Source organism: Crotalus tigris, unplaced genomic scaffold, assembly GCF_016545835.1.
Source record: "Crotalus tigris isolate CLP2741 ecotype Arizona unplaced genomic scaffold, ASM1654583v1 scf7180000019173.45859301935:6455823, whole genome shotgun sequence".
In the NCBI taxonomy this organism is placed as follows: Eukaryota; Metazoa; Chordata; class Lepidosauria; order Squamata; family Viperidae; genus Crotalus; species Crotalus tigris.
In genome coordinates this window covers 2271727-2291579 of record NW_024097414.1, presented here as the reverse complement: position 1 = coordinate 2291579, position 19853 = coordinate 2271727, and the positions used below count along the sequence as shown (strand labels likewise).

General features: G+C 43.6%; 1 protein-coding gene across 2 annotated transcripts; it reads left to right on the top strand.

Moving 5' to 3' along the window:
- Window positions 1–1220: 1220 nt before the first annotated feature.
- On the top strand, window positions 1221–19852 carry TMC7 (transmembrane channel like 7). 2 transcript variants are annotated; one of them, XM_039360273.1, is made up of 16 exons: window positions 1221–1360; window positions 3322–3559; window positions 4951–5099; window positions 5887–6051; window positions 6677–6762; window positions 9190–9335; window positions 10794–10941; window positions 11350–11523; window positions 11782–11933; window positions 12626–12740; window positions 12994–13091; window positions 14026–14209; window positions 15019–15149; window positions 15813–15968; window positions 17105–17183; window positions 17857–19852. In XM_039360273.1, the coding sequence occupies exons 1-16, from the start codon at window positions 1318–1320 to the stop codon at window positions 17983–17985; spliced, it is 2193 nt and encodes a 730-aa protein (XP_039216207.1). In that variant the 5' UTR covers window positions 1221–1317; the 3' UTR covers window positions 17986–19852. The 2 variants fall into 2 exon arrangements, with proteins under 2 accessions (XP_039216207.1, XP_039216208.1); XM_039360274.1 differs by lacking the exons at window positions 1221–1360; window positions 3322–3559 and having other exon boundaries at window positions 4958–5099; window positions 5970–6051.
- Window position 19853: the final 1 nt, after the last annotated feature.

Genomic DNA, 19853 nt, shown 5'->3' with positions numbered 1-19853 from the left:
AGCAACAACACGACTGGAATTATTTTTGAAAACCCTGTGAAATATTTTGCTGAATACAAATGGAAAAGATGATAATCCTCATTATCCTATAAAGGCCTTTAGTGATGGAATCTATCCTATAAAGGCCTTCCTTTAGTAATGAGGATAATCAAAAGGGAATAAAATCAACTTCACAAAAAGGTATTCATTCAGTAGCAGAAAGGGAATAATAAATGTTAATAAACTGTAAATCGAATTTACAGATGAAAAAGGCTTTCATCTGTAGGAGGAAAGGGAACAGTATCAAATTCAGATAGGAGATGGCAGTCATCAGATTAAAAAAGATCAAATGTAGAAATGAGATTTTCATTCACCATGAAATAAACCAGAATTTACAGAAAAGGTTTTCCCTTCATCTAACAATCAAGAAAAATAAAACTGAATTTGCAGAGGGAAAAAAAGACATTAAACTGAGAAGGTAAAAAAAAATAAGTTCAAAGAAGAGAAAGGCATGCCTTGACTTAAAACACCTCTAATTTACTTAAGAAAAAAAATGCTATTAACCAGATCATTGAATGAAAGGAAGTTGAATTTCCACAAGATCTTATTCCTCAAAAGGTGAAGCGAAATAAAACAGAAAAAAAGCCAAATAAATAATTCCCCACGGTGAGATGGGTGACAAATAAATTTAACAAAAAAAATACAAAAAAATAAACAAAATTGATTTTACTGAGGAGGAAAAAAAGGATTTCATGTCACGAAGAAATGGACTATAATCTTGTCTGAAATGATATAGGGTCTCCTGCCTGGGGAGGGGGCTGGACTAGAAGACCTCCAAGGTCCCTTCCAGCTCTGCTCTATTCTATTCTATTCTATTCTATTCTATTCTATTCTATTCTATTCTATTCTAATTCCCATATTCTATTCTATTCTATTCTATTCTATTCTATTCTAATTCCCATATTATTCTATTCTATTCTATTCTATTCTATTCTATTCATGGGAAAGTTTTTTAAAAAATCAGATTAATAGCAGAGAATGCCATTTATCACGGAATAACGTCGCGTGTCTAGAAGAGGGGTCTATTTATTCATGGGGACGAGAAATAAAAAGAATTTCCAGACGAAAAAAGGGGGAAAGGAAGGGGCCCAACCAGGACCCCCGGCCTGGCCCAGGGCCCGAACCCCGAGACGGATCCGCCCCGCCCCGCCCCGCCCCGAAGGCCTCCCCGGCCCGGAAGCGCGGCGGCGGCGGCAGCGGCGGGGGTGGAGGAGCTAGGCCGGGCCGGGCCGGCAGGAAAGCGCGGGGAGGCGCGGCGGGAGCCGGCTGGCGGAGGCCATGAGCGGGCGGCGGGGCTCGGAGAACCCGGGCAGCAGCGGCGGTGGGTCGGGGCTGCCGGGAGGGGGCGGGAGGGAGGCTTGGGAGGCTCGAGGGAGGCGGCACTTTCCTCAGAAGGAGCCCCCTTGGGTTGAGGGGAGGGGGGGTCGCAGGCATCGAAGGCCCTGGCCCTTCCCCATGGGTCTCCCATCCCCAGTTTTGGTGGTCTTCACCCCCAACTCAGGTTCACAGGGGTCTCCTATCTCCCATTTAGGTTTCTGGTGGTCTCCTATCCCCAACCCAGGTTCCCAGGGGTCTTCCATCCCCAGTTCAAATTCCTGATGGTCTCCCATCCCCAAGCCAGGTTCCCAGGGGTCTTCCATCCCCAAATCAGATTCCTGGTGGTCTGCCATCCCCAATTCTGGTTGCTGGTGGTCTCCCATTTCCAGTCCAGGTTCCCATGGATCTCCCACCACAACCCAGATTCTTGGTGGTCTCCCATCTCCAAATCAAGCTCCTGGTGGTCTCCCATCCCCAACTCAGATTCCTGGTGGTCTCCCATCCCCAATTCAGGCTGCTGGTGTTCTCTCGCTTCCAGTCCAGATTCCCAGTGGTCTCCTATCCCCAATCCAGATTCTTGATGGTCTCCCATTCCCAAACCAGGTTCCCAGTGGTCTCCCATTCTTAACCCAGATTCTAGTGGTCTCCCATCCCCTATTCAGATTCTTGATGGTCTCACATCCCCAATTCAGATTCACAGTGGTTTCCCACCCCAGATTCCAGCTGGTCTCCCATCCCCAACCCAGGTTCTTGGTGGTCTCCCATCCCCAACTCAGGTTCCCAGTGGTCTTCCATTCCTGACCCAGATTCCTGGTGGACTTGCACCCCAACCCAACTTCTTGGTGGGCTTTCATTCCAAACCTAGTTTCAGGCTTGAGCTCTGGAGCCACCTGGAGTCTAGCTCCCCTGCAAAGAATTTTTATTTCTAATTCTGAATTTACATGGTAGGACTTAGGAATCTAAATTCGAATCACGATGATTAGAGTTAATACTTACCTCTTTGAAACCTAATTGGGTGAGATTCATGCTCTGGGTGTTTGCAACTGAGTCCTAAAATGACAGGCACTTGCTCTTTAGCTGTTGCAAGAAAGGGTTTAAACAATGACAAAGATAATCTTTGGTAAAGATAACTGACCAGGTACCCTCCAGGGACTTGAAGTCCAACTTTGATAAGCTCCAGCTAGCATTATCAGCATGGTAAATGCAAAACTTTTTAGAATTCCTTGGAAATGCTGAGAACAAAGCTTTAAAAATATCATTAGACATCCGGCATTTAATTGGTCAAAGTTAGACCTACTGCTAAACCATAATGGTGAGTTTGTGAATCATTGTTCTGTGTGAAGCAAACCTGTAGGGCTTGTTCAAGAAATTGTGACTAAACAAACTTAGCTTAACATGCTTAAACCAGCCAATGAGCTTCTCTATGTAGCAAAATGACACAGGTCAAATTGGGTTTGTCACCTATCTTTCTCGTCCTCCCCTCAATAATTTCTCAAGTGTTTCTCTTGATTTCTTTTTACTCTTCATGGGAGGGGGGTGTGTATCTAAAATAATTGGAGTTTGTGAGGTCCTTGGTGCTCTCTGAGCTTGGTGGTTTCCTTGCCAATGTTTCATTACCCAACTAGTGCACTGATGATGTTGCCTAGTTGAGTCATTAAACGTCTGCAAGAAAACCACCAAGCTCAGAGAGCACCAAGGACCCCACAGTTCAACCCTAAGTTACAGATATTCTACCAGTAATTGGTGTTTATTTATGTCTTGCAATGATGGGGCTTGAGTTTTTTTTTAAAAAAAAAATACACGGTATCTATGAAATGTTATACATGTAGCCCAGTTGTGTGCGCACCTCTGTTGTCATTGAAAAGCAAGCTAAAAAAAGCAGACCTTTTCATGGTGAGCAATTGAGCACCTGGAGGAAGGTCTCATGCTACGAATGATAAAGGTCATTTATGATTTTTCTGGCAGATGTTTTTCTTCCTGACCCCCATGTGCCAGCGGTAACTTTCCTCCAAGAACTGCCCAGTTACCAGTCTATGCGGAGAAGAAGATTAGTAACCGGAAACGTAGGCAACTTCCGCAGTTTAGCGCGATCGGCTTCTGGAGAGACCAGGAATCTCATCCAAGGAACGGAATCAAGAAATGTCAACCCGGAACGTCCACTGAGGGAATGTGCCTTGCCAATCGCGGAGAAGAGACGTTTAAGGTTTAAATGGAAACACTGCAAACTGTAGAAAGGAGTGGGCCCTGGGCAATGGCGGGATTCAAATATTCTCTGCATGGATGCCATGTCCGGAAGTCCATTCTGGGCCTGGGCAACAAAAAATTAGCTACCGGTTCTGCTGAAGTGGTGCGAACCAGCTGAATCCCACCACTGGCCTGGGGTCCCTTTCTATTGGTTAAAACAAAAATAAAAAAACTATTTGGGTATTTGGCAATGGATTATAGGGGAGATCTCAGTGCCATTAAAAAGGCGTCATGGCTCAGTGGTTAGAGACGCTGAGCTTGTCAGTTGGAAAGCTGACTGCCTGGCTTCCAGAACTGTGTGCCGCACAACGAGATGGACGATTCTTCCTTCCCCAGCTCTGGTCCACCTAGCACGGGTAGGCCACCTTGGCTCTTTTATGACTCGTGGACTTCAACTCCCAGAATTCGTCAGCCAGGACTTCTGGGAGTTGAAGTCCACGAGTCATAAAAGAGTCAAGGTTGCCTACCCCTGACCTAGCACTTTGAAAGCAAGCAGATGCGAGTAGATAAATAGGTACCACTTAAGTGGGAAGATAGCAGCCCTCTGTGTGTGCCCCAGCGGATAGTCAGTGTCTTTGGACAACGCTGGCGCTCTTGGCTAGGAAACAGAGATGAGCACTGTGCCATAGACAGCTAGACAGGGGAAAACTTTACCTTAAGTGCCATTTGTAAAAAAAGAGTAATCCACAGCTTGAAGCTTGCAGCTCTGTTTAAATGTGCCTTTGCTTGGAGGATGAGCATTCATATTTTCCAAAGCTGCCTGCTGTCTTTCAAGCTGTTTCCCACAAAAAGGGTATATGGCAGTGATGGGATTCAGCCAGTTCACACCAGTTCGGCAGGACCGGTAGCTAATTTTTGGTTGCCCAGGCCCAGAGTGGACTTCCGGAAGCATCATCCACACAGAGAACCGGTTGTTCACCTATTTGAATCCCACCACTGGCATATGGGCTGTGTTTGCCAGCCTAGCAAATCACTGAAAATTTCAGGAACGCATTCGCACATCATGCTTTAAGAGAGCTTTTAATATTTAGGTTTCATAATTCTCATAAGGGGGCTTTAAGACATCATGATTTTGTTGCAAACTGCGATTGGGGAGTTGGCAGCATATATGAATGGTACCCCGTATTTTTTAAAAATATGCTTTATGGAAAAGAAACAGTTGGGGAGATTTTCGGAACTGGCTGAGCCATAAATCTTGATAAAATAACTGCTGTTGCTGCATTTGCATAATCCTGTAAAAACCAAAGAAATCAAGTTATGCTTAGCGTAATGTAAAAATTACCTAACCTGTATTCTGCTCATTCCAAAGTGAAGATGAGATGCCTGTAAGATGTTTGTTTTTCTGAGCAGGGAGCTTGAGGAAAAACACATCCAAGCCCAGTCAAGGTGGAATCAATGGAAGAAAGCAACTAATAAATCACTAAAAAGAATTATGGAGAATATCAAAGAATTAATCTCTTATCTGGAATTGTGGAGATACGACATCCATAGCATTGAGGGTAAGTCTTATTTATGGCTTTTGCACTTTGTTACATTGCTTCTTAGCTGGCAGATGTTGCCATATAGAAAGATACGTGGGGTCCTTGTTGCTCTCTGAGGTTATTTCCTTGCAGTCTTAGCTAAATAGTACTGATGATGTTACCTCGTTTGGTAATGAAATGTCTGCAAAAAAAACAAAACAACCAAGCTCAGAGAGCACCAAGAACTCCACAGTTCAACGCTGAGCTACAAATATTCTCTTTTATGAATACTGGGAAGATGTTTTGGTATCTGAAGGAAGATTTCCCAGATCGTTTACTATCATCCTATTTGGATGTTGAATATGGAATAACGCAAGGGGCCTCTCCCCAAAATAGGAATAAGTGATCATTTCACACGCAAAAGATTGCTTTTTTATTAAAAGACGACAATAAAAGTGTAGTTAACTCAGCACAAAAGATTAATGATGTCTCTTGAGTATCTCCAGAAAGAACATCCTAAAATCTGGGTGCCCCAGTGAATTATATTTTATTTTATGGGTGTCATTTAGAAGAAACAACCCTAAAACAGGGCTTGTTTGACCAAAATTTATTTAATTAACCATAATCAATTGGTTCATGGAGTTAGGTTAAGGCACAAACCGTGATGGGGCAGGCCACAATTGGCAGACAAAGCTGCCCCAGAAGGCAAATCAACTAAGGGGGCTGTGAGTCACGTGAAGTGACCGGTTGACTGCCTTCCTACTGAACGCTGTCATTAAATGATTAATTTGTGCAAAGCTAAAATATTTCTCTCTCTTTCCCATAGAGAAATTTGGCACTGGGATCAAGTCCTACTTCTCTTTCTTGCGCTTCCTGGTGGTGTTAAATGTTGTCATTTTCCTTCTCCAGTTCAGCTTTATCACCCTTCCCACTGCTCTCGTTAGACACGGAGTTGTTAATGGCAGCTACGTGAAAGTTCTCCCAGAAACAGGTAACTCAACCTTCTCTGAACCCTGTGGTGGGATTCAAATAGGTGAACAACCGGTTCTCTGCATGGATGCCGCTTCCGGAAGTCCAGTCTGGGCCTGAACAACAAAGAATTAGCCACCGGTTCTGCTGAACTGGTGCGAACCGGCTGAATCCCACCACCGTCTGAACCCCTTTCCAGCACACGATCAGCAGTAGTCCTCAATTTACAACCATCCATTTAGCGACCATTTGAATTTAAGAACAGCCATAAAAAATGACTTAGGATTGGTCCTCGCATTACAACCATCACAGCATCTCCCATGTGATCAAATCTGAAGGTTGCAGCGTCCCAGGTCACGTGATCCCCGTTTGCGACCTTCCCAGCCAGCTTCCAACGAAGCAAAATTAGTGGGGAAGCCAGATTCTCTTAAGAACTTCAGTGATTTGCTTAAAAAGAGAATAAAATTGAGGGTAGCTCACTTAACGGTCAGCAACGGAAATTCCGATCCCAATTGTCATAAGTCGAGGACTGCCTATACTTGACTGTGGAGAAACGGGCTACGCTCGATAAAAGCTTTTGGGCAGAATATTCAAGTTTTTTTGTTCCTTCTAACGTTTCTGTTTTTGCTCCACATGTTGTTCTTTAGATCCAGAGTGCACCGTTTATGCAATCAGCAACACCAAGGGACTGGTCTACTTCTACAGTTATATTATAGATCTGCTATCTGGCACAGTGAGTACTTGACTATAAATTTTCTACAACTTTTTGCCTTTTTTTTTTTTAAAACAAGTTCCTGGATCCAATCTGGGTCGGTCACTGGAACCAGAGGTTTTTGGTCTTCTGAGGTTTCAGATTCGTGCTTGGAGCCCACCTTCAGGGAACTTCTCTCTAGCCAAGTTCCTAGTCCCTTCTGATTAAAAAGCCATTCCTTTTCACAAGTCTTCCCTATTGTTCCCAGTTGTGTGTGATAGCAGTGATGGCGAACCTTTTAGCGACCGAGTGCCCAAACCACAACCCAAAACCCACTTCTTTATCACAAAGTGCCAGGGCTGCATTAGCATTGTGGTGTCCTCAGGGGGGCATGGGGGCGTGACAAACTGGGTGGGCGTGGCCCACTGGATGGGCATGGCTGCAGTTGTCATGGCAGACTGGGTGGGCATGGCTGGGGTGGGCATGGGCGTGGCCCACTGGATGGGCATGGCTGCAGTTGTCATGGCAGACTGGGTGGGCATGGCTGGGGTGGGCATGGCCACCTTGATGTTGCTCATGGGGGACGCCTGTGGGGGCCGGGCAGGGTTGGGGGAGATCCAGAGGGTCTCTGGCATGTGGGGTGGTGGGCGGAAGGCCCAGCATAGATGGGGGGAGGCACGCAATCCTAGCTGGGACTGGGGCTATGGCATCAATGGGGATCTGGCTTTCCCTGCTCGGGGTGGCCTTTGGCCGCTGGCAGTGGCGGCACATGTGCCCACAGAGAGGGCTCTGAGTGCCACCTCTGGCACATGTGCCATAGGTTCGCCACCACTGTGATAGCATATCTAGATGTGTTTTCCCTTTCATTTCCAGGGTTGAAAAAAAAATTCTACCTCTACCTCTATTGCTAAAACAAAGAGAGACCGGTTTTGCTTGAGGCTGGGACTAGCCCCGATTCTTTTCCCCATCTCTGCAACATTCTTTGACCTCCTTCAGTCTGGCTCACAGGAATAGACATTAAGCCATACTGGGACTTAGTTAATGAACCACTCTTAGCTAAGTGTCTTGCCATGCTAAGATAATGGGAGAACAGTGATCGGGAATCCTTTTTCCCTTTCCACAAATAAGAGGAGAAAAAAAATCAGTAGTGTCTTTTCTCTGTAACCAGTTTGCAAAATTAGCCAACAGACACTTGCAGCTCATAAAACATTTTAACAGTAAACGGTGTGACTCGGAAAAGATGCAATCAAGACTCCTGATTTTTATTTTATTTTATTTTATTGCTTTCAGAAATTAACGCACGATTGCTGCGCTACAGTATGTCAAAAGGGGTATTTAGCCACCTGGCTAAATTTGTTTGTCAATTCCTCCGCAGGAATACACTTAGAAAAAGTGAATTGCGTCAGGCTTCACTTGCGAATCTTTTATCTTTATTCCCACCTGAAGTCCTTAAGATAAAGAGGATGACACCAGCTCCCTAATCTTAACACCTGCTAAAGGCATGGGGCAACGACAGCACACCACAAGCAGTGTTCTCGTAGATAAATTGCAAAAGATAGATCACTTCTCTGCAACCCCATTTTTTTTTAATTCGAGATCATCCTGAAGTATAATTTGCTAGGGACCCTATCTTATTAAAAAAAAATGCCTCTGGCAGATGGTCTGCCATCTGAAGCTGTGACCAGGTGTTATTTTGTTTTTATTTAAGAAACAAAAGAATTTATACTTTGTGCTTAAGAGTGAAAAATATGGAAAGGTGATAGAAGCTCCTAAACAGAATTTCAATCTTGGCATAGGGCCCCAAATCCTAGGAAGATGCTGTACGGCCAGTGGGCCATTGCTGATCTTCTTAGAGTTCTTGGCAAGCTGGAAAGATGTGAATGTGTACATCTTTTTTTCTCTGTAACTCTTTTATTTATTCGTTTTAGACATTTCATCCTAGATTGAGCCTATAGTTTCTGAATCCTAAAGAACCTGCTGTTTTCAGCAGGCAGCTGGGTGGCCACACGTTGGATTCGCACAACATGCTATACTAACCCTAGTTTATAAGCCATTAGCTTACAGATCACTTCTCCTTGCCTCTTGGAATCCTTCATTGTGGTTGTATATAAGAATTAAGATGGATTTTATGCGCATATGCTGGTCGGTAGACGTAATACAGTCCTACTGACTAGCCCCTATGTTTGCAGCCAGCGGTTGCTTTTTTTTTTTTTTTTTTTTTGGGACAACATGCTAAGAAATCAGACTATGGCTTAATTCATTGCACAAACAGTCTGTTGCTGTTGGATTTTTGAATGAGCCAAAGATAGAGGGGGAACAAAAATGGCTTGTATAGGCTGCAACCTAATAACCATTGATGGTTTCAGATGGCTGTGTTGAGCGTTCAGCCACTTTTCTAAAGCATGACCGTTCCCCGTGGCGAGTCTGAATGAACTAGCTTGACCTTCCTTTGTTGAATTTTGTTTGCAGGGTTTTCTTGAAATGACAAGCCTCTTTTATGGCTACTACTCCGTGGACAACGTCCCTTTGGGTCTGCTGGAATACCACGTGCCCCTGGCGTATTTGCTGATCACGCTGGCTTACCTTTCGGTCAGCTTTGTCTGGATTATCAAACGGTAAATCCCGCTGGGAAAATGGAGCTTCCCTTTGCCTAGCCAGGGCCATAGAAACGACCCTTCTAAGTTGGCGGTTGAAGAACTCTAAAGGCCTTTGTGCATTATTATTATTATTAATAATAATAACAATAACAACAACCATCAGCGCCAGCCAATTTGAATGTTCAGTTGATTGAGGTTCATGTGTAATGAATAAAAAAAATAAGAAAGAAAGGGAGAGAGAAAGAAAGAAAAAGAAAAGAAAGAAAGAAGAAAGAAAGAAAGAAAGAGAAAGAAAGAAAGAAGGAAGGAAGGAAAGAAAGAAAGAAAGAGAAAGAAAGAAAGAAAGAAAGAAAGAAAGAAAGAAAGAAAGAAAGAAAGAAAGAAAGAAAGAAAGAAAGAAAGAAAGAAAGAAAGAACTGGAGAAGTTAACAAAATACAAAGACCTACAAATAGAAATAGAAAGACTGGGGCAAAGGCAAGCAAGGGTAGTACCAATAGTAATAGGTGCCTTGGGTGCAATCCCAAAACAACTGGAGCACCACTTGAACACCATTGGCATTGACAAATTTGCCATTAGTCAATTGCAAAAGGCAGCCTTCCTAATAATACCATCAAACATCCACATCTGCCTATCCCAGGTCTTTGGTAAGGACTCGATAAGTAAACAAAATGCCAAATCCAATCTGAACATCTGGCTGACTGTGCGATGATCATCATCATAATAATAATAAAGTTGGAAGGGACCTTGGAGGTCATCTAGTCCAACCCCCTGCTCAGGCAGGAAACCCTACACCATTTCGGACAAATGGCTGTCCAGTCTCTTCTTAAAAACTTCCAGTGTTGGAGCATTCACCGCTTCTGGAGACAGGCTGTTCCACTGGTTAATTGTTCTCACTGTCAGGAAGTTTCTCCTTAGTTCTAGGTTGCTTCTCTCCTTGATTAAGAGAGAATTTAAAAGACACGGGTAGATAGCCTGACCACATGAGGGTACAGCTAGTCCTTGAATTACAACAATTGGCAACTGGTTCATATTTCTGACGGTTACTTGGTCCTGGGGCCACGTGACTCCCTTTTGCGACTTTCTGACAAGCAAAGTCATAAGGGAATTTAAATAGTGAATTACTTGATTGGGGCAAGAGAGATTGCAAAATGGGGCAAAATCTCACTGAACAACCGTCTCATTTTCGGCTCAGTTTGTGGCTGTAAGTCGAGGACTACTTGTAATATCAGTTCCCCAAATCTGACATCTCGCTATTCAGACAGCGTTAATCTGTCCAGTATTTGTTTGTACAGTAACTTTATTATTTATAGCAGGGGTTCTCAATTATGGTGACTTTTAAGAGAGTGGATTTCAACTCCCAGAGTTCCCCGGCTAGCCTGGAAGTTTGTGTCGATTTTTTACACGGCGTCCTGAAATCTCTAACAGTGCTTTTTTTCTTTTTTTTTTTTTTAAAAAAAAACCCAAACCCTTAACAGCTCGGTGGAAGGTTTTAAGCGAAGCTTGATATACAACGAAGATCCGTTTCAGAGCTACTGTAATAAAATTCTGGCTGGCTGGGATTTCTGCATTACAGATGTAAACGCCGCGCGGCTGAAACACAGCAGTTTACTTTATGAACTTAGAGTATGTATATATATATATTTTTCTTAAGAATGTACTGAACCGTGCTCTACTTCCCAGATGTCCCTAGTAGTGAACAACGGAATAAATGTGCGATACGTACGAGAAAAATAACGCCAGAAAAATATGTGTGGGTTTTCTCTTGGCATTTGTCATAAGTTCTGTTAGAAAACTCAGCAGTAAATGTGAAAAAAAGAAAAGAAAAAAAAAAAGACTAGTCAACTGGAGGGATACCTGATTGTTAAATTACACAATTCTCTTGTCTTCTCACCAGAAATAAGTAATATGCTTTGTCTCAGATGATGGTGGTCTCTTTTTTGGACCCAAAGATTTGTTTAAAAATTATTTCGATTGATTGTTTGATTTATATATTTATATATATTTAACCTATAAATATATATCTGTTCACAGGCAGATCTGCAAGATGAAAGATCAAGGCAGAGGGCAGCAGGCAGAGGCCTCAAAGAGAAAATGCGTATTTATTCTTTGAGGATCTTCTTAAACTGTGTCGTTTTAGCTGTCCTGGCAGCTTGCTTTTATTCCATCTATAGAGTAACTGTCTATTCACAAGAACACGCTTTCCCCGTAAGTAGCAAGCAATGTTTGAAACTATGTTCTGATCCTAACTTATCTCCAGGAAAGCCTATGTCATTTTATTCTTGCAGTCAGTTGTATTTTCTCAACAGCTCTGGGGGAAAAAAAAAATAGGCTTAGAAGGATAGCTGCTTCACAAATTGGGCTAAACTAGGACTTATTTTAACAATGATTTGTTGAATCCAGCCATTGTGTGTGTATGTAAACTAGGAATCTTGGAACAAATCGAAGTAACTTTTTTCCCTGCAGGAAAAGAAGGTCAAATTGGACGACCTCTTTGTGCAGTATTTACCGTCTATGGTGATCACGCTCGCCAACTTTTTTGCCCCGCTGATTTTTTCATTTCTCATCAAATACGAAGACTATTCGCCCGTCTTTGAGATATGGTTAACTCTGATCAGGTAACTGGGTGGCCTTTCCCTTGCTTTTTTTTTCTCGTGGGGTGAGTGGGTGGGACTGTCTGTAGAGCTCAGGAAAGCCCCTAAGCTCCTTTTGTGGGTCCTGAAATTAGCTAGGATTCAGAAGGAGCAGTTTTCAGCAGGAAAATAATTAGAGGAGCTTAATTTTGCACATAAGAAATGGGACCGATGGTCATGTGGTCCCAATAAACGAGAATGTGTGTAGCTCCGGGTAGAACTGGGTGGTCCTCCATCCTCTCTCAGCTTGGTTTTCTTGCAAACACTTCATTACCCAACTAGGTAACATCATCAGTGCTCGAGGAGGAGGAGGAGGAAACTATGGGGTCCTTGGTGATCTCCGAGCTTTGTAGTTTTCTTGCAGACATTTCATTACCCAACTAGGTAACATCATCAGTGCTAGAAGGGAATGGAGTTTATGGAGGCAGGAGGAAAAGGAGGAGGAGGAGGAAATCATGAGGTCCTTGGTGATCTCCGAGCTTCGTAGTTTTCTTGCAAACGTTTCATTACCCAACTGATGTTAGAAGATGGTGGGGTTTTGGTCTTTGTTTATATAATCTGTTTATATTCAAGGAACCACCCCACCAACATTGGCAGGGCAAGCCACTATATATAAACAGAGAACAAACCACTTAGCAGTGCGATAACCCTTCCTGTACCTCCATTGTGTCTTGAAGGTGTGTCTTTGTACGCTTGGCCAACATCGTCGTCCTTTTGTTTTCGCTGTGGACTCGGATCACGTCCTGTGCTGACAAGTGCAAGATGTGTGGATATAATTACAGCCTTTATCCAGTAAGTAGATTTACCTACGCAGTGAAAACGAGTCATAAAATAAGGTACGTGAACCAAAACTGTCTGTCTCTGCTGGCTCTCCTTGAACAACACTCAACGGTGAAGAGGTTCATCTCCCTCACTGAGGTGCTTTGCCTCGATATAAATAATTGCTAAGATGATAATAGCTTAAACTTTTTGTTTTATGCTGCTTTGGTGATTTTTTTAACCATTGCTACATATAATCCGGGAATCCTCTTGTCTCTTCTTTCAGTGCTGGGAATCTCGAGTTGGCCAGGAAATGTATAAACTGATGATCTTTGACTTGATCATCATCTGTGCTATTATAGTCTTCATTGACTTTCCTAGGAAGTGAGTATAAAATTCCTGGGAGGGGTCAAAGTGGCTTGTTTGGGATAGAGGATCTATAACCTTTCACAGTTCAAACTGGAGAGTCGCTGATAGTGAGATGGGCAGCCCAGACATTGAATAAAGACAAATTTAAGAATTGAATGAAGGAATAAACTCATCAGAAGCTTTTACTTTTTACTTACCACCGTTTGTAAAGTCACAATCTTACTTCTATCTCACCTTCAGGTTCAAGATTAGATAATTGCTCTCAACCCTCTGTTGGAACAAAGAGGAACTTTCCTCTTGCTTTTTCCAATACCTCATTGTTAATAATGACAATGCCTCCCAAGCTTTCCTAGTCAGGAGAACACAGCATACAAACCCACCCAATCTTAATAATAATAATAAAGTTGGAAGGGACCTTGGAGGTCATCTAGTCCAACCCCCTGCTTAGTCAGGAAACCATCTATACCAATGATGGCGAACCTTTAAGAGTCCGAGTGCCCAAACTGCAACCCAAAACCCACTTATGCATCATCACGTGCCGGGTGGGTGTGGCTCATTGGGTGGGCATGGCCAATTGGGTAGGCGTGGCTGCCGTGGTAACGGCAGACTGGGTGGGACTAAAAAGTTCAATCAATTTCAACTTTGCAAATCTTTTTTTTCCTGCGAGAAGTTGAAATTGACTGTGAACTTTTTTTTTTTTTTTTTGTTCAACCACCTTGGCCATTGCAGTGCCATTTCTACCTTTTACAAGAGATCCTTCTGGAATTTCATATTAAGTCGGCTTTTTCTGCAGTAGCTATAAATCAGTTTTTCCTGACATCTAGTTCCATTAATGATAGTGCTCCCCACCCCTAGCTAACCTGGTTATTAAGCTCCTATGGGGTGAACTTTTGGGTTTCTCTGGAGACACGGTCAGGGTTAAAAGCCAATGCATTCTTTCTGCTCTTAGGTTAATTGTTACCCATTGTCCCGTCAAGGCCTTCCAGTGGCCTGGGCTGCAGGACTTTGCCATCCCGGACAACGTCTTGGAAATAGTTTATGGACAAACCATCTGCTGGATCGGAACCTTCTACTGCCCTCTCCTCCCAGCAATTGCAGCCGTAAAATATTTCATTGTCTTTTACGTTAAAAAGGTAACTGGATGGTCTTTTTTTGTGCCTTAAAATTGTCTAGGCCAGGGATAGGCAACCTTGGCTCTTTTATGACTCATGGACTTCAACTCCCAGAATTCCTGAGCCAGCCACGCTGAGGGGAAAGGGAGAGGTTTCCAAGCTGAGCCAGGCTGGCTCAGGAATTCTGGGAGTTGAAGTCCACGAGTCATAAAAGAGCCAAGGTTGCCTACCCCTGGTCTAGAAGGTACTGCCCTTCTCCATCCTGGATCCGGTGTGAATATTTAGAGAAGTACAGGTAGTCCTCGATACGCAGCACTTCATTTAGTGACCGTTTGAAGTGACAACGGCACTTGAAAAAGCGATTTAGGAACCCTTTTCAGGCTTTCAACCTTTCCGGCATCCCAACAGTCAGGTGATGAAAATTTAGACGTTCGGCAACTGACTCGTATTTACGACGGTTGCAGTGTCATAGGATCACCCTTTGCGACCTCCGGACAAGCAAAGTCCACGGGGAAGCCAGGTTGACTTAGCAACCATGTTACTAACTGAACAACTGCAGGGAATCGCTTAACAGCAGGAAAGGTCGTAAAACGAGGCAGAATTCCCTTAACAAATATCTCACTGAGCAACAGAAATTTTGGGGCTCAGTTGCGGTCATAAAGTGAGGACTACCTGTAGATGCCTTTCCATAAAGTTAAAAAAAAAAAATCCGTCCGTGTTTTGTCTCCTGAGTTGCTTCGGGAGCAGCTCTCAACTTCTGACTAGCGAATTGCAGACAGTGCAAAGGGAGCATGAACAGAAGTTACCAAATCTCTTTTTTCACTTTCCAGCTAAGCTTGATGCACACCTGTAAACCTTCAGCTCGGCCTTTTAGAGCCTCCAGTTCCAACTTCTTCTTCTTGGTGGTGCTCCTGATTGGTCTCCTTTTGGCATTCATTCCTCTGGGACTCAGCATGACACGGTCAGTTGCTTTCCTGTTGGTGGACAGGTGTTCCTTAACGTGCCTTTGGGTTATCACCCCACATAGTGTGGTCGAGTTCCTTGCCCCGTGGCTCAGTTGTAGCTCTTGGGAGAAGTAGCCCAAAAGCATGTCCTCTGCTTGACCAAGTAGAGGAACCACGTAGCCTTCCTTGAGGCACATTCCTGCACATAGGTTGAACCTCAACCAACATCTCCAGCATTGGTAGGCTGGAGATCTTGAAGGCTGTAGTCTACATCTAGCAGCCATTGAGTGTAATAATTTGCTGTAGTGTTTATCATAGATGGCACAGTTTGATCTAGTGGCCAAACTTAAGGCACCAGGCTAGAAAGCAAGAGACCATGAGTTCAAGTCCTGCCTTAGCCACGAAAGCCAGCCGGATGATTTGGGGCCAATCACCAGGACATGGGGAGTTCTAGTTTCACTCTCCACCAGTCACTCTTTCTCAGTCCAACCCACCTCACAGGGTTGATGTGGGGAAAAGTGGAGGAGGAATGTGTGTTGGATATATTGGCTACCTTGAATTATTTGTAAAAAGGATAAAAGGCAGGATACAAATAACCCAACACACAAATAAATCCAATTTAGGACATACAGGTGCTTGATCATAGGCTGTATTTTTCTCACCTGTGCCCTTCCAAACAGCATCCCTTCCTCTAAAGCCTGCGGACCTTTCATGAATTTCAACCGATCGTGGGACGTTATTGGGCACACCATCCAGAAATTCCCCCTCATGTTGCAAAGAATCCTGAACGGCATTTCTTCTGAGACTTTCGCCGTGCCTTTCTTCATGGTAACCTGGTGAGTTTTTGCTGACAGACCCATGGGTGTGATTCACACATGGGGGGGGGATGAGCTCCCATTTCTTGCCTCACTCCTGCCCAACTAGCAGTTGGAAAGCATGAGAATGCGAGGAGATAAATAGGTACCACTTCGATGGGGAAGTGATGGCATTCCGTGCTCCTTTGGCTTATAGCCATGCGGGCCGCATAACTACGGAAATGTTATGGTTCCTTGCCAGCCAGGGGATCTGGCAGCTGAGTTTGAAGACTCAGAGGAAGAGAAGGGGGGGCCTGGAGGGACACTGGAGTCAGAGGAAGGCTCTGAGGACCACCAAGACTCACAATCAGATGAGGAGCCTGGCCCCTCTACTCACGCTTAGGCTGAGATACAGCTGTGCTGGGAACCTGAGTTGGACAGTGATGAAGAACAGCTGGGACAAATCCCGGATGCGCAGATGCGCAGAGAGAAGAAGCGAGCAAGACAGAGGAAGGCAGTGGGGCGGCTCCAGAGGAAAATGAAAAGCCATTAAGAAGCCATTCCCCAGCTGGATTATAAAGGGGGAAGGTGTGGGAGATGCTGGTTGCTGAAGGCAACTGTTCATGCTGAGGATTGTGTTTTTGTGGAGTGCGTTGCTCGCCTCTGAAGTCTTGGACATTGAGTTAGGTGTGTAAAAATAAAAGGAAAGGATTTTTTTTTTCTTGTGGGTCCTGCCTGGTTCCATAAAGAGGGGTTTCTTCTCATGAGTAAAGCAGTTGAGCAAGTACTCACATAGACTGGAACAGAACAGGAAAGTGTCTTCAGACAATGCTGGCTCCCTTGGTTAAGAAACAGATAAGCACCAGGCCTTAGAATCAGACACTATTGTGCAGGGGAAACCTTTACTTTATATATTCATGACTTCATAATGTACTTCATTTTGGTGTCATTGTGGCTTACTGCAGACCCCAATGATCCTTGATCGATTTGATTGTTTGAGAAATGTTCCATCAACTGGTGTCAGCTGTTAGTGGCCACATAGAAAAACCACATTATTCTCCATGACCAGTGATAATTACCACTCATATTTACTCTCTTCTCTTCAGAAAATGGTGTTTTACAAACTTATTCCATACCAGTGTCCCATTATGTATTTTTTTAATCACCTTGTTTTATAGCTTTATTGTGTTTTGTTTCGTTGCCTTGGCTGGCGCACACAAAAGAGTGATTAATCAACTGAGGGAACAATTAGCTACGGTAAGTTTTAATCTTACTGATATTTATTAATGCTGTCCCTCTACTTTGCTCTTAATGAATGCATAATTTTATTCAACAGATATGCACTTGAGTGAGATGTGGCTTTGCTTATTGTTTTGCCGGAAGCACAGATAGAAGTACCATACAAATTTTTATACATGTCAAATTTATGTTTAAACTTTGGATCTAGTGCAGGGGTCTTCAAACTTGGCCCTTTTATGACTTGTGGACTTCAACTCCCAGAATTCTGGGAGTTGAAATCCACAAGTCATAAAAGGGCTAAGTTTGAAGACCCCTGATCTAGGGTCGCATTACCTTCGTACAATTTTGGGCATGTATTAGTTTGGGAGGCTGTCATCTCTGACAGCAGCGTCTTCTGTTGAAGAAGTATTGGAAGATCTTATTAATTTATCTTCCACCGTGTTAGATTTTAGATCTAGTCGGCTAGTGATTCTAAGCCCTGTTTATTTGTATTTTTGCTGGATTCACGCTTTGTGACATCACAATGTGATTTATTTCATTTGGGCTCACCACGTTGACGGATGGGTTGTTAGTTTGAGTTTGGCTGGTTTGGCCTGCAGTCCAGGCCAACAACAGTTTATCCGCTAAGCCATTGTTAGTGAGGACACGTCTAAATGAGAGCTCACCTGGTTTCTGTCTGGTATCTCCCCAGGAGAGTCGGGACAAGCTGTTCCTGATCCAGCAATTGACTAAAGCTCAGATGCTTCACTGGGATAACATTTTCAATCCCCTCGAAGGGAACGTTAAGTCCAAGCAAGGAGGTGCTGGTTTCACCAAATAACTGGAGTCTCCATCATCGCAAACTGGGATGGACACGTTCAGTTTGCTGTAGATGGAGGATTGTCTGCAGCGCTGTCTTCAGTTACGTTAAGAGTGCCCGACTGCTGTGATAGCACCACACAAGAGTAACAACAAACTCTTCCCAAAAAAGAGGGGGGGGGAGTCATGGGAGAAGATGATGAACCACTGTGACTTACATTGATGTGTACAGCATCAGGACACAAGTGTAATATTGAGTGTCTCTTAAACTGTAGAGGTGGTCCTTGATTTGGGAAACCTGCCTGTTCTAGGTTCCTGTGGACTCCCCCAAAAGTAGTTACAACCCAGTTGTGAAATTCCCACAGCCCCCCATCCCCAGGTCACGTGAGCACAATCCAGGCACTTGGCAAGCCAGCCTGCATTTACGGCCGTTTGCAGTGTCCTGAAGTCCCACGGCTGATTTACCACGTTTTTGCCGAAAGCTGCTGTTTACTTGCAGGTGTTTTGGGGGGGGGGCAAAAACACCCCATAGCAAACAAAGGGTTTGCTTAATGACCTGAGTGATTTGCTTATCAACCTACCCAAAAAAAGAGGTAAAATCAGATCAGTCACATGATGACCTGCTTTATAACTGTCACAACTTATGACCGTAATGGACAGGCTCCTTTGTAGTCGTCAAGTCAAGGACTACCTGTATTTTGTTGGGACTTGGGAAGCATCCCTTTTCTTTCTTTTCTTTTTTTTTAAAGTTTTATTATTATTATTTTTAACAGAGTTCAATAAGAATTATTCAACAAAAGCGTGTTGTTCAAGCATCTTACTCACTAATGCAAATTAAATTCCTAATCCCTACATCTTTTCTCTAACCATTGATAAAATAGGTCCCAAGTTTGAAAATATTCTGTTTCTTCTTTTTCTTTCAACCTTGAAGTAAGTCTGTCCATTTCCGCACAGTCTAATTGGGAAGGGTCTCTTTTCCGTCCCAGCCCCTGGCCTCTGGAAGAGCATTCCCACCCCGTATCCCGAGAACTTTCCCACTCCAGTGATGTCCCCAAAGTCTTTGAAAACATAGCTGCTTTCCCATGCTTTGGGAGTACTTTGGGCATTGAGCCCCGTGGCATTTAATTTGTTACAGGAAAAGTCATTTTCAGATTTATGTCTGTGCTGTTTTACTGTTGGTTTTTTTATTATTATTATTGTTTGATGGAGATAAAGTTTTATGGAGTTGGCTGAGGTTCTAAACCCAATCAGTAAAGAAAGTCAAAAGTTCAGGGACTGCTGGGCAGCACTGAACAGTCACAGTTGTTGAGATTTCCCAGCTGCCAGTCTCCAGATCCCTGGCCTTGGGTGCAAACCACTTTGATCAGTGCTCACAAATCAGGGCTGCCGGCAGTCAGAAAACAGCCACAAATCTTAAGGCAGAAAAGCTGAAAATGTAAGGACAGCGGGGATCCGAAAGCTTCGTCAGCGACTTGACCAGGTAACTTTTATTATAGAATCATAGAAATCATCCAGATAGTCTTTGTTTTAGCAACTGCCTCATTTAGCAACTGTTTGCAGTTATGACAATGATGGAAAAATAACTTTATGACCAATTCTCGCACTTATGATCCTCGCGGGTTGCAAAAGGAAAGCTGAAATAAGCACAGTGGCAGCTTCACTTAGTGACTTGTCTCACTTAATTACTGGTACCAATTTGTGGTCACTAAATGAGGACTCTATACTTTATTTGGGGGAGAGGACAAAACATCTGGCGTAATGTTATAAACTTGAAATGTCACATCTGCATTTGAGAACTGCACCTGTTAAGGGTATGTTAAGACTGGCTCCTCAATGTATTTGTAAAACTAAGCAACGATGTAAATGCAATAAATATACCATGAAATCTTC